Consider the following 13,901-nt stretch of genomic DNA (forward strand, 5'->3'; position numbering starts at 1 on the left):
GATGATATTCGACCAGAAATGCTGAAGTATGGTGGTATAAGAGTCTTACAGTGGCTGCATTGCATAATTCAGAAAGCCTGGACAGAGGGACAAATTCCCGATGATTGGAGTAGAGCTCTCATAGTACCCATATATAAAAAGGGAAATAAAACTGAATGTAAGAATTACAGAGATATTTCACAACTGAGTGTTCCTGGGAAGATCTATGTAAGTATACTTGAGAAACGGTCGAGAAGAATTGTGGAAGAAAAGCTTGGTGAAGAACAAGCTAGATTCAGGCCAAATAGAGGCTGTCAGGATCAGATCATCACTTTATGACAAATAGTTGAGAAAGCATGGGAGTATAACAAAGATCTGTATTTAAGTTTTGTAGATCTGGAAAGGGCATATGACAAGGTGCCAAGAGATGAGCTGTTCAATACGCTACAGTTATATGGTGTCAATGGGGCATTATATCAAGCAATACTTTGTCTTTATTTGAGTAGTAAGTCAGCAGTTAGAATTGAAGGAAGTATAGGAAGATGGTTGAATATTAAATCTGGTGTGAGAAAAGGATGTACATTATCCACTCTGTTATTCGTTATCTATATGGATCACATTATGAAGGAAAGTGGTATTAAACATGATATCAAAATTGGAGAGTGTAATGTCAGCTCTTTGCTTTATGCGGATGATGTTATACTTCTAAATAAATCTGCTACAAGTCTGCAAGATTCTCTGACTAAATTGAATAACTGCTGTAATAGATATGGTATGAAGGTCAGCAATAAAAAGACAAAGACGATGAAAATAGGCAGAATCATTGAAAAATGTCAACTGTGTTGTGAAAAGAACCTGTGGAACAAGTAAAACATTTCAGCTACTTCGGCACGATTTTTACTGAAGATGGTAAATTAAATATAGAAATAGATAACAGAATCAGCAAAGCTGGTGGTGGGAAGTCAATTGAATAAATTCATATGGAATAAGAGAGAAATTAGTCAGAACACTAAATTAGCTGTATACAAGACAGTGTTCAAACCAGTTTTAACTTATGGATCTGAGAGCTGGGTCAGAAGTAAAACACTTGACCAAAGATATGAGAGTCCTGAGAAAGATTATATGCGTGAACAGATGGCATCAATGGCAATATCATATTAAAAATGAGGATATTAGGAAAGAACTTAACATTGTCAGCATCCAGGAATGCGTTAGAAGAGCTAATCTCAGTTGGTGTGGTCACTTAAGCAGAATGGGCAAAGAAAGATTAGCAAAACAAGTGTTCTCTACTAGGTTGGCAGCAAAATGACCCAGAGGAAGACCAAGATGACCAAGATATAGGTGGATTGATATGGTACAAAGTGCCTTAGACGATAGAAATATAAGATCTGATAATGTTGGAGTCTTGACAAGTAACAGACTGATTTGGAGAAAAATTTTGGATAGGAAGTTAGTAATGATGTAATTTTTTTCACGTAATACTATCATATCCTGTACACTCCTTGAGGGTACATGGCAGGAATTTGATGATGATGATGATAAAATTTTATTTACATGTACATACGAGTACATCAGCAAAGGGGCGAACTGAAATAGACTCGCAATCGAGGGGTTCCCCACCCCTGTTCTAAAGCAATACTAGACTTAATCAACTCACCTATATACTGGGTTTTGCCTAGTTTTTTTTCTGCCAGTTTTGCTTCTAACACCTGTTTTATTAATCTTTCAACTCCCACACTATTTAAGTGACTATATCATCTTATGTTGGATCTGCTTATTCATTTTAAATATGGCTTTTCCAAGTTTACAGTTCTGAATTCTATGTGTGATCTAAGTGTTTCTGTACTTTGTTTACAAAAAAGGACAGAAATTTGCTACGAAAGAGAAGTGAAGCAAATACTACTGCCACTATTCTACACAATGTCTTAAAAATAGTCTAATGGACATCCCTTAATGTAGACAATTAAGGGATGTTACTTTAAATCGGAATAATCATACTGAGAATATTTCATGTGTTAAATGTTAGGAGGCTCGCTACTTTCGAACACCTCTGATATAACACTCAGAATTTCAGCTGTTTGATTTCAAACATAAGCACATACTGAAACATTCTGTGTTTCAGATTCATATTTGATATTGTGGCTTGCAGATTCAAATAACTTTGACCATTGTTAATATATTCATACTTACCTGAAATTCAAATTGCCTTCCAGCTCCACAGTCACAAGGAGGAATATCATTAGTTGATGGAACATGCTGTGATGACACCAGTAATGGTTCTCCTCCCAGATGATAGCGTAGTACCTAAATAAAAGAAAAGAAAGTAAATACAGAACAGAACAGAAAAAAATAAAATAAAATAAAATAAAATAAAACAGAACTACTGTGAGTCAATTTTTTCAGATGGAAAAGCTTTGAATTTTCAAAAAAAAATATAAAACTTTTAATATACCTGTTACTTCAATTTAATGGCAAGCCCATAAGTGTTGTTAAAATTATATAATTTCATCATCATCATCAAATTCCTGCCATGTACCCTCAAGGGGTGTACAGGATATAATAGTACTACATGAAAAAAATTACATCTTTATTAATTTCCTATCTACAATTTTCCTCCAAATCACTCTGTTCTTTGTCAAGACTCCAACATTATCAGATCTTATATTTCTATCGTCTAAGGCACTTTGTACCGTATCAATCCACCTATATCTTAGTCTTCCTCTGGGTCGTTTTGCTGCCAACCTGGCAGAGAACACTTGTTTTGCTAATCTTTCCTCGCCCATTCTGTTTAAGTGACCATATCACCTGAGATTAGCTCTGCTAACGCATTCCTGGATGCTGACAATGTCAAGTTCTTTCCTAATATCCTCGTGTTTAATGTGATATTGCCATTGATGCCATCTGTTCACGCCAATAATCTTTCTGAGGACTCTCATATCTGTGGTCTCTAGTCTTTGGTCAAGTGTTTTACTTCTGACCCAGCTCTCAGATCCATAAGTTAAAACTGGTTTGAACACTGTCTTGTATACAGCTAATTTAGTGTTCCGACTAATTTCTCTCTTATTCCATAGGAATTTATTCAATTGACTTCCCACCATACCAGCTTTGCTGATTCTGTTGTCTATTTCTATATTTAATTTACCATCTTCAGTAAATATCGTGCCTAAATAGCTGAAATGTTTTACTTGTTCCACAAGTTCTCCATTCACAACACAGTTGACATTTTCAATGATTCTGCCTATTTTCATTGTCTTTGTCTTTTTATTGCTGACCTTCATACCATATCTATTACAACAGCTATTCAATTTAGTCAGAGAATCTTGCAGACTTGTAGCAGATTTAGTTAGAAGTATAACATCATCCGCATAAAGCAAAGAGCTGACATTAACATCTCCAATTTTGATATCATGTTTAATACCACTTTCCTTCATAATGTGATCCATATAGATAATGAATAACAGAGGGGATAATGTACATCCTTGTCTCACACCAGATTTAACATTAAACCATCTTCCTGTACTTCCTTCAATTCTAACTTCTGACTTACAACTCACATAAAGACTAAGTATTGCTTGATATAATGCCCCATTGACACCATATAACTGCAGCGTATTGAATAGCTTCTCTCTTGGCACCTTGTCATATGCCTTTTCCAGATCGACAAAACTTAAATACAGTTCTTTTTTATATTCCCATGCTTTCTCGACTATTTGTCGTAAAGTGAAGATCTGATCCTGACAGCCTCAATTTGGCCTCAATCCAGCTTGTTCTTCACCAAGCTTTCCTTCCACAATTCTTCTCAACCGTTTCTCAAGTATACTGGCATAGATCTTGCCAGGAACACTCAGTAGGGAAATACCTCTGTAATTTTCACATTCAGTTTTATTTCCCTTTTTATATATATAGGTACTATGAGAGCTCTACTGCAATCATTGGGAATTCGTCCCTCTGTCCAGGCTTTCTGAACTATGCAGTGCAGCCACTGCATAGTTCAGAAAGCCTGGACAGAACTCTTATACCACCATACTTCAGCATTTCTGGTCGAATATCATCTACTCCTGCTGCCTTTCCACATTTCAAGCCTTTGATGGCTTTTTCTACTTCAAGTATGGATATGTATTCCTGACTGCATGCCTGGTCAGTGTTTTTTATCACTGTGCTGTCCTCACTGCTTGTTTCATTTAGCAGTTTTTCAAAGTAATTACTCCATACTTCAAGGATATCTTTTTCTCCCATTTTCATGTCACCTTTATCATCTCTAATTCCTTTTACAGCACTCTTTCCTCCATTCTTAAGCTTCTTCAACAACCTCCAGAATATTTTGCCACCTTCTTGATATTTATTTTCTATATTCTTGCCAAAGTCCTCCCATGACTTTTGTTTAGCTAGTTTTACACAGTGTTTAGCATTCTTGCATTTGTCTCTATATTCTCTAAGAGCACAAGCTGACTTATTTGAAAGGAACTTTTGGTGTGCTTTCTTCTTTTCCTTCACTGCCTCTTTAACTTCCTGTGTCCACCAGGGAGTTCTGATTTTTTTATCCTTACAGACAACCTCACCACATGCCTCTCTGGCAGAATCAATCAATGTTTTCCTCAGAGTTTGCCATTGAATCTCCAAGGTTTGATTCCTGTTCTCTAACTCTTTCATATTTTCTTCAATAATCTTTGTGTATTTTAGTCTACAGTTCACATCTGAGAGCTGCTCAACTTTTATTCGCTTTAAAACTTTCTTACATGTTATTCTTTTCAATATGAAATTCAATTTTATCCTTCTCAAGACTAAATAGTGATCACTTCCAATTTCAAATCCTCTGTACACTCTTTTGTCCTGCACCAGGGAGAAAACATCACTATCAACAATAACATAGTCAATGAGACTTTTCTTATTCCTAGCCTCTTCTCTCCATGTGAATTTGTGCACATTTTTATGTTGGAACATGGTGTTAGTAATAACCAGTCCATGTCCTGAGCAGAAATCCAACAGATATTTGCCATTATTATTAGCTTTGCTCTTTTCTCCAAATTTTCCCAAAACATTTTTGTATGTCTCACAATCATTTCCTACTCTGCTATTTAGATCCCCAACAAGGACCAACTTTTCATTTTTCATTGTGTCAGTTGCTTTTTCTAAAGCCTCAAAAAATTCCTACACTTCTACCTTAGTAGAACCTTCTGTGGGACCATAGGCACAAATAAGTCTCATTGTCCAGTTCCCCATTCTCATATTTGCCCACATTACTCTACTTGAGACTGACTGCCATTCAAGAAGATTAGCCTCATATTTTGTGTTGAATACTATTTAATTATATTTAATATATATTTAGTAATAAATATATTTAATTTATTATATAATTTTAAAGCTTTAATTAGTAAACCAAAAATATTACTTTTTTTTTTTTTTAAATAAACTACTGTAGTTAAATCTGAAGAATTTTTAAAAACACTATTTTAAGACCTCTACAATTGTACAAAACACTTTATATTTCATTATAAATGAAGTAGAATTAAGAATTCTACATTGAAAATTCAATAATTTTAATCACAAAACTATTTTATATATAGAAGTTTAATATTCTCAAATGTTTGTCCCATTTTTTTAATTAGACAAACATTTGGCTCCCAATTTAAGCCAAAGCTTAACTGCTAAATTGTGATATAATTCTCAATGGTGAATTTCATCAAAACCCATTCATTCAGAACATCATTACAAATTGCATATAAATGGGGATTTTTAAAATTGAAACTGTTAATTTTTGGTCAAGTTAAATTTACATGAAGTGGGGTGGGGGAGAAGAGAGAGACAGGTGCAGGTATGAAATATGAATCTGAAGAAGTGTGGATCTTTGATCCACAAAGATACTGAATCAGGAGTAACCTAGTTTAAATTTATGTTGGATCTGCTTATTCATTTTAAATATGGCTTTTCCAAGTTTACAGTCCTGAATTCTATGTGGATCTAAGTGTTTCTGTAAATTTCTGTCCTTTTTGTTTACAAAAAGGACAGAAATTTACTATGAAAGAGAAGTGAATCAAATACTGCTGCCACTATTCTACACAATGTCTTATAAATAGTCTAATGGACATGCTTAAGAAGTATGTAGACATTGAATCCTAAGTAGCGTTATGATTCAAATACTGCAATTTTTGTTTAATTTTAATACAATCTCTTTATAATATAATGTCATGTATCAGAAGGGACTTTGCTAACACATATCCATACTCACTATATGCAGGATTTGAACCTGTAGCCTTTCCAATGGAGTAACAGCTTTTATGAACTATGTTGCAGAAGATGGAAAGAATGAAAATGGGAAAATCAGACCCAACTCAAAGTAACAGCATCCATACTAAATTGCATAATAAAGTAATTGACTTTTGATCAAAGATGCCTTAAAAAATTAAGCTAATTTTCATAACCACTCTATGGGTAGTTAGATAAAGAGCAGTTCTAAAAACATAATGAATGATACAGTGAAACACTTACAGATTTACTAGATCTGAAAGTGTCCCATTCCAATAGATTGTACCATGGGTGGGCTGAGGATTAGATAACTTGGTTCTCTGAGCCAGAGACTAAACTTTGAACTTTTGCAGGCACTTCAGACCCTCAACAAACAGGGTGGTGGCCTTACACTGGATGACCAATACCACTGAACATCTAAAGACCCACAAGCATCAATACTACACTGCAATTCAAACCACAGCCTGCTGATAGGAGCATGGGAATGCCACTATCCAATCAGCATGTTGGCTAGCCTTATTCTCAACCTCTATCTTAAGACCTAACTAATACCTGCTTTCTCTCTCTGTTTTTTTTTTTTTTCCCTTCTCAACATAGATGCTGCCTAATTAGGACTTCAGTCTTTGTGTTGTACTTTACCATTGTTCACTAGTCTCCCATTCTTATACCGGATTGTTGTTGTCTCACGTACTGTGAAAAACGTTTTGTGATCTGAAGATGCCGAATAGAATACCAATGAAATATCAGCAATAAGTGAAAAAATAGTTATTTTCTTATCAGTCTGTGTTCTCATCTATACCGTTAAAATTAATCAACATGTATGATGAACACATAAGCTTTTCCTGACATTAGAAGTGGATGAAATTAAAGAGCAGGTTCAGTGTGTTTGTAGTTGCACAGTAAAGCGAAGCTGTGCAGTTGCTGCTCTGGTATTAACAGGTGCAACAGAAAGTGGAAAAATGATAGTTGTCAATTCACTGGAGCAGTGACCATGAAAGTACCTATGGGCACAGTGTTTCAGCACTGTGTCTATTCTACAGGTACTTTCACGGTCACTGCTCCAGTGAATTGAAGGAGTCTGTAAGAGAGGGATCATCTAATAGCCTAAATGTACACCTGTGGATGGCATCTAGGATTTTAAGGGACGTTTTGGATGCACCATCCCAAATACGTGAGCAGTATTCTAAATATGGATGAATTTGGGATTTGCATATAGTGAAGAGTTGGCTGGGTGTAAAATAGGCTCCTCAGCACCCAAATTTCTTGGATGCTGAAGAGGCTACTGATGTGATGTGTTTATGTCAGGAAGACTGGAGGTAACCATTAGTCCAAGCAAAGAGATCTGACCTTGTCTGGTGATTTGTGTATTACTGAGCATAAGGATAGGTAAGATGGGATCTCTTTTGTACAAGAAAAGGCAAGACTGTTTTAGCAGTAATGAACATAACAAGGTTGTCCTTGCACTTGGATAAAGGATTAAACCAAGTACACTTGGGTCTCTTTTTATGTGTATCTTTTTTATACGGTTTTGAAGTTATGCAGTGCATAACTTCAAAATTTATGTACCGTTGTACATGATGAACAGCATGTTGCAGCACATTCTGGCATAACGTGAAAGTCAGTGAGTGTCCGTGAAGTTTAAGTTTGCATGTGAGTAAGTGCTTGTCTTTTCTTTATCATAAGTCTAAATTTTGCTAATTTTTATTTTAAAGATTTAATTTGGCCAAGTGGAGAAAAAAGTGGCAAAGAAAAGTAATTTCTTTGGAAATGAAAATTGCAATTTTAGATCGCTTAGCAAAAGGAGAGGGATCTACGGTGATTGGTAAACATTTTACTTTAGGTGAATCTATTATTATGAGCAACTAAAAAGAATGAAGCCGCAATAAGAAAATCTATCATTTCTGGCACAAAACTAAGTGCCAAATTATCATCGTACTCAAGAGATGCTTTATTATGAAGAGTTGGTTGGGTGTAAAATAGGCTCCTCAGCATCCAAATTTCTTGGATGCTAAAGAGGCTACTGATGTGATGTGTTTATGTCAGGAAGACTGGAGGTAACCATTAGTCCAGCAGAGAGGAACGAGCGCTCGTAATTTGGATTGAAGAATTAACTCGAAGAAGAATTCCTATAAGTGGTTATTTAATTAAACAAAAAGTGCTTCAGTTTTATGAACAGATGAAGCAATTGGAGCCATCTACTTCCCAGGCTGATAAAAAATTTTCAGCTAGCAAAGGATGGCTAACAACGTTTTTAAAAAGGAATGCACTTCCTTTTTAAAACGTGAAGATTACAGGAAGCTGGTGGATATTGTCCCTGATGCAGTGCTACAAAGTAACATTGTTACTCTTTTAGCAATGCACCAGGGGATCGAATGTTGAAACCCCTCCTAGTAAATCGATATCTAAGATGTCGTGCTCTAAACGGCAAAGATCTAAAACAGCTGCCAGTACATTGGATGGCTAATACAGGCCTGGGTAACAACTGCTGTATTTACTGAATGGTTCAATAATTACTTTGTACCAGAAGTGGAAACATATATGAAGCAAAAAGCACTCGATTTTAAAGTTTTGACAATGCACCAAGTCATTTGCATTTAGAACATCCAGATGTGCAGGTAGTGTTGTACTTCCTAATATAACAATACAAGCATTATTCAGCCATTAGAGCAAGGCATAATTGCTACTTTTAAAAAATATTACGTTAAGCACACTTTTCAATTTATATTGGATAAACTAGAAAATGAATCATTAACAGTAACTGACAATTGGAAAAAATCTATTTTGGACTGTTTAAATCATGTTGCATCTGCTATTGCTGAAATAAGACCACAAACTTTAAATGACTGCTGGAAAGCAGCTTGGCTTGGATGTGTTGCAAACAGTGCAACCATTCAAACATCTACATTATCAGTTGAATTCATTACTTTGGCACATGAAATTGATGGAGAAGGTTTTGATACATTTAGCCAGAATGATGTAGACGAATTGCTTGTGGATAATGCCTTAAGTGACGATGATATTACTGGATATCGATTAGCTTTAGATATCGTCGAAGATCCAGAAAACGATAGTGAAACAGATGAAAACCTGCCCCCCCCCCCTCACTGCAAATATAATTCAAGAAGATCTTAACAATCTGTTAAGAATCTTAACAATCTGCAACAATCTGTTAGGTGCCTCTGCAAAGTGCAAAAATATCAGTGTATATAAATCTCCCTTATCCATTACATCTATCATCTTTTTCAGAAAATGCAAGTAGATTATTAGAGCACAATTTCCCCCTTTACAAATTAACATATGCTAACTATCATAAAGAATTCTATACCTATTAATGCAGTCTTATATTCTAGTCCTAGCTAACCTTTGTCTAACCACAACTGCAGATACAGAGTGGTCCATAACTGGAAACAATTCTCTAATTGTTTCCAGGTCTAAGCACTCCTGTACAGTGGCACTATTTTGAAGTCAGTCTACTATTTTGGGACTACTCCAAGCTAATTATTAAACAGTCAGGTTAAGAATACAGTTAATTGCTTTACATATCCTTTTAAAATATGCAACAATATGTCAATTAATCCCACAGTCTGATTAACACCTAGCCTGCTCTATACCAATTAGTTCATTTTTACTCCATCTAGTAGAAATGAATGAACTAGAACCTCCTATCCTGGGATCACATCTGTGATTATCTGTTACAGTAGTCCCCCCCCCCCTTATCTGCAGGGGATACACTCCAAGATTCCCCCTTCCCCTGCAGATAACTCAAACCATGGATAGTACCAAACCCTATATATACTATGTTTTTTCCTATACATACCTACAATAAAGTTTAATTTATAAATTAGACACAGTAAGATATTAACAATAATAACTAACAATAAAATAGAACAATTATAACAACATCCTGTAATAAGCATTATATGAATGTGAATGACATCTTAGAAACCTCAGCATATGTTTTTTTTTAATATTTATTTATTATTTTATGAAGTCGAGAACTTTCACCTTTTTTCACGTAAAAGGAAGCACTTTACAGCTTCTCTTTGGCATATCTGAATTGCCAGCATCACTACTCTTGTGCTTTGGGGCCATTATTAAGTAAAATAAGGGTCACTTGAACACAAACTCTGATACCACAACAGTCGATCTGAGAACTACTCGGAACGGAGCGCAATTTAAAACTTATGAATTGTCTATTACTAAAAGAAAGAGCCATACGGCGCTTCATTTCAGCGATGTAAAATTATATGACCATAGTGGATATCACATCCTACATTATTTCAAAGTCAAATGTTTGTAGAAACTATGAAAGTTTCGTTAAGTTGACCTGAGCGCTTACAAGAATACAATCCTCAGCATCCCCAAGTTGTCTTAGCTATGTAAATCAAGTAGTGCATGTGAAGGCAATTTAGGGATGCCAAGGATTGTATTCTTGTAAGCTCTCAGGTCAACTATGAAACTTTCATAGTTTCTAAAAACATTTGGCTTTGAAATAATGTTGGATCTAATATCCACTTTACCTATGTAGTTATAAATTGTTTATTTCTGGAATTTTCCATTTAATATTTTTGTACCGGGAATGACCGTGGATAACTGAAACTGCGGATAATGAACTCATGGGTGGTGGGGGACTACGGTATTTTCATTAATAAAGTGCTTTTTTTTTCAGTTAATTTTTGGTATTGAGATCACGTTTTAAACAAATATAACAGGTTTATTAAAATAAACAACATAACTCAACAAATTTTTATAAGTCATCAGACTTACATCATCACCAGAGATGCCAGAACTTATATAAAGAATACTAGATAGTCCTCATCATTCTTCCAGCACTCTGGACCTTTTCTTAACTAACTCCCCCTCCAAATACACTGTGAATGTCTACTCTCCCCTTGGCAACTCTGACCACAATCTTATCCAAGTTTCTGTGTATTAAGGCTTAAGTGCTGGGGAAAGCTTAAGCATGTTAGAAGTTTAAATGGAGTGAAAAAGCATTGAGAAAGGATTAAATCAACCTGTTCCTGCAAACTGGCCTACTATGGAGAGATAGGAAGATCAGCCAACATCTGCATAGAACACAGAAGGAAAACACAAAGGTGAATCAGGCCTTGAAGACCATGCTTTGGATACGGCTCATAGAATCAACTGGAAAAAGACCACCATGCGCCATCACAGTAAATTTAAAAGATAAACTGTTTTCAGAATTGGCAGCTGCTCTCAGAATTTTTTTTTTTTTTTTGTTTATGTGGTTATCATCCACAAAAGTTTATTACTAAACCTATAGTACATTTGCACAGTGGGTGGGCTGCAGATTTTTTTTTTTCCATTTTTATCAATTTTATATATATATTTTTGTATATATATATAAATATATTTTTTTATTTTTACATAGTCTGGACACTGTTCTAGAAACCAAACACAGAACTTTTTCAGTCACTTCAGGCCTCCTCAAATTTATCTTCCACTTAAAGACGACCACAAACATCCATGTCCACAGCAGGATTCGAACCCGGGAACTGTTGGTTGAAGAGTGGGTTCGGGCTAACCAAGCTGACAATATATGAATAAATTTATTTGAATAAATACCTGAATAAACATGGTTACATTAAACTTCCCAAAATATAAGAAACTAATACTTTGAGTTCCCCGTTTACATCCTATGCTGCCAACAAGTATCCACAAAGAGTTCCCCACCTAGTTAGGACTCTAATCTTTTGTCCACGTTTCACTTAGTTTTGTATTGTCTTTGTGTGTATTACAAGTCTCATATCGCACTCCCTGATGATATCTTCGTGACTGAGATGAAATACTGGGAGAATTAAATACTATTTTTAATCCTTTCTCAGTGTTGTTTCACTCTATTAAACCTTTAACATGAGTACCCAAGTCTCCTTCTCTCATCCTCGTACTCTATACTCTATGGTATAACAATTGTGCCAACTGAGATGACCTCCAGAATTTTTATGCTTCTTTTCAATGGTTAGATTACTGCTTTCACTCTTCTGATCCAAATCTGCACTGACCCTCCAAGCCCTGGCTCTCAGAAAAATGTGCTTCTGCAATCCATGATAAAAGTGAAGCATATGTTCAATGGTTTAAAAAATCTAGCTTCTCATTCAACTTACAAAAGAGTCTAAAGCAAGTGTAAAAATGTTATCAACGATTCCAAAGCAGGCTTCATAATGAAACATAATAAACTTGCCTCCTCCTGCTGAACTGGCAGTTGAGCCTTCTGATCACTTGCTAAGGCTGTTGGGCATAACTGCTGCCTTTCCCTGTTACCACCTCTTGAATCCTGATGGCACCATGGTAATAACCTCATCCAAGGAAAAAAAGCAGACCGCTTGGCATCAGTTCCCCCCCCCCAAACTCTTTCCTGGACAACAAAGGCAAATCACTTCCCATACTACCACAAACTGCCAACTGCATGCTTCCTCTGAACTTTTGCCAGAAGAACATCCAAAGAACCCTGATTAATCTCAAAGTAATAGTGTCACAAACATATTACATACATAGCCTTCTCAGCCTCTAAAAAGCTTGGTGTTCTTTTCCATTCCAAACATTACTTCTCTTCCTCTCAACCCCTAACGCTTTAAAAGTCTCAGGTCTGACCAACTTTGGAATATTAATCCTATAGGGTGGTGCACCCAAAACCTCCCTAAGACTTCTTGATGATATTCAGAAGAATACAGTCACTTTCCCATTGGGGCTCTATTTCTGCACTGTCTGTTTTTTATAGGTACTTTTATGGGCATTGCTCCTCTGAATTGGCTGCTACCATGCCTGCACTTTATTCTAACAATGTAAGAACTAGATCAGCCATCCATACACTGTCCAACTCCAAACATACCAAACAAATTTCTCATCATCTTTCTTCATTCCATCCACCTCTATTCTTTGAAACAATCTCTCCCATACTGTTTTTCCTACTGTATGACCTCCAATTCTTTAAGAAACATATCAATAGGTGCTACATTAATCTTTCTTCTAAATCACTTACCCACATATAGCATTGCAGTGTTATAGGTCCTGTGACCTTTCATGTCATCATCCTATTAAAAGTTCTTCTCTATTGCAAAGCCTATTTAAAACTTACATTTCATAAAAAACTAACTATTATATTGAATCCAAAATAACATTGTCATTACAGTATCTCTTAATTATGAATTTAACCAGCTACTATGAGATAAATTTTATATTAAAAAAAAATTTAAATAGCGCTTAACATGATGAGAGATCAGGTCTTTGAACAAAAAAATCCCAACATCAAATTTTGTTTCGAGAAAGGGGGGGGAGGGTATGAAAGGAAGTTCAAAGAGTTCATCATATAGATGTTAGTATTACCTGCTCTGGTTCAGAAGATATTCGTTTCTGAAATTTGGTGAAGACTTTATCACTCTTTGTCAACAGTGTCTCAAGTTCCTTAATATCTGATTTCTGAATTGGCAAAGAGGATGACACAGTAGAGTCAAGAAATTTTTTATATTCCTCCATCTTTTCAGTTTCTGTTTTTTCTGTTCTTTGAGTTTCTACATTTGCTTCTGGCTCAATAACTAACTCATACTCTGGTAAGAGGAGGCTGCTTTTTTGAAGTACATTAGTTGGTTGTGATTGTCCTAAGGAAAAAATTTAACATTACTTAAATGATAAACAAATGTATTATGCTTTCAGATTATTAT

General features: G+C 35.4%; 1 protein-coding gene across 2 annotated transcripts in view; it reads right to left on the bottom strand.

The window, feature by feature from the left end:
- LOC150102131 (uS5 assembly chaperone PDCD2-like) overlaps positions 1–13,901 on the bottom strand; it is a 152,789-nt gene that overhangs the window by 126,045 nt on the left and 12,843 nt on the right. For both annotated transcript variants that reach the window (XM_090399445.1, XM_090399446.1), the window contains exons 2-3: positions 13,567–13,838; positions 2,170–2,283 (exon numbers count right to left, since the gene is read on the bottom strand). In XM_090399445.1, coding sequence (XP_090255571.1) covers positions 2,170–2,283; positions 13,567–13,838 — 386 coding nt within the window. The remainder of the gene's footprint in view (positions 1–2,169; positions 2,284–13,566; positions 13,839–13,901) is intronic.

Source organism: Typopeltis vanoorti, chromosome 10 (assembly GCF_054136105.1).
Source record: "Typopeltis vanoorti isolate ZY-2024b chromosome 10, IOZ_Tvanoo_1.0, whole genome shotgun sequence".
In the NCBI taxonomy this organism is placed as follows: Eukaryota; Metazoa; Arthropoda; class Arachnida; order Uropygi; family Thelyphonidae; genus Typopeltis; species Typopeltis vanoorti.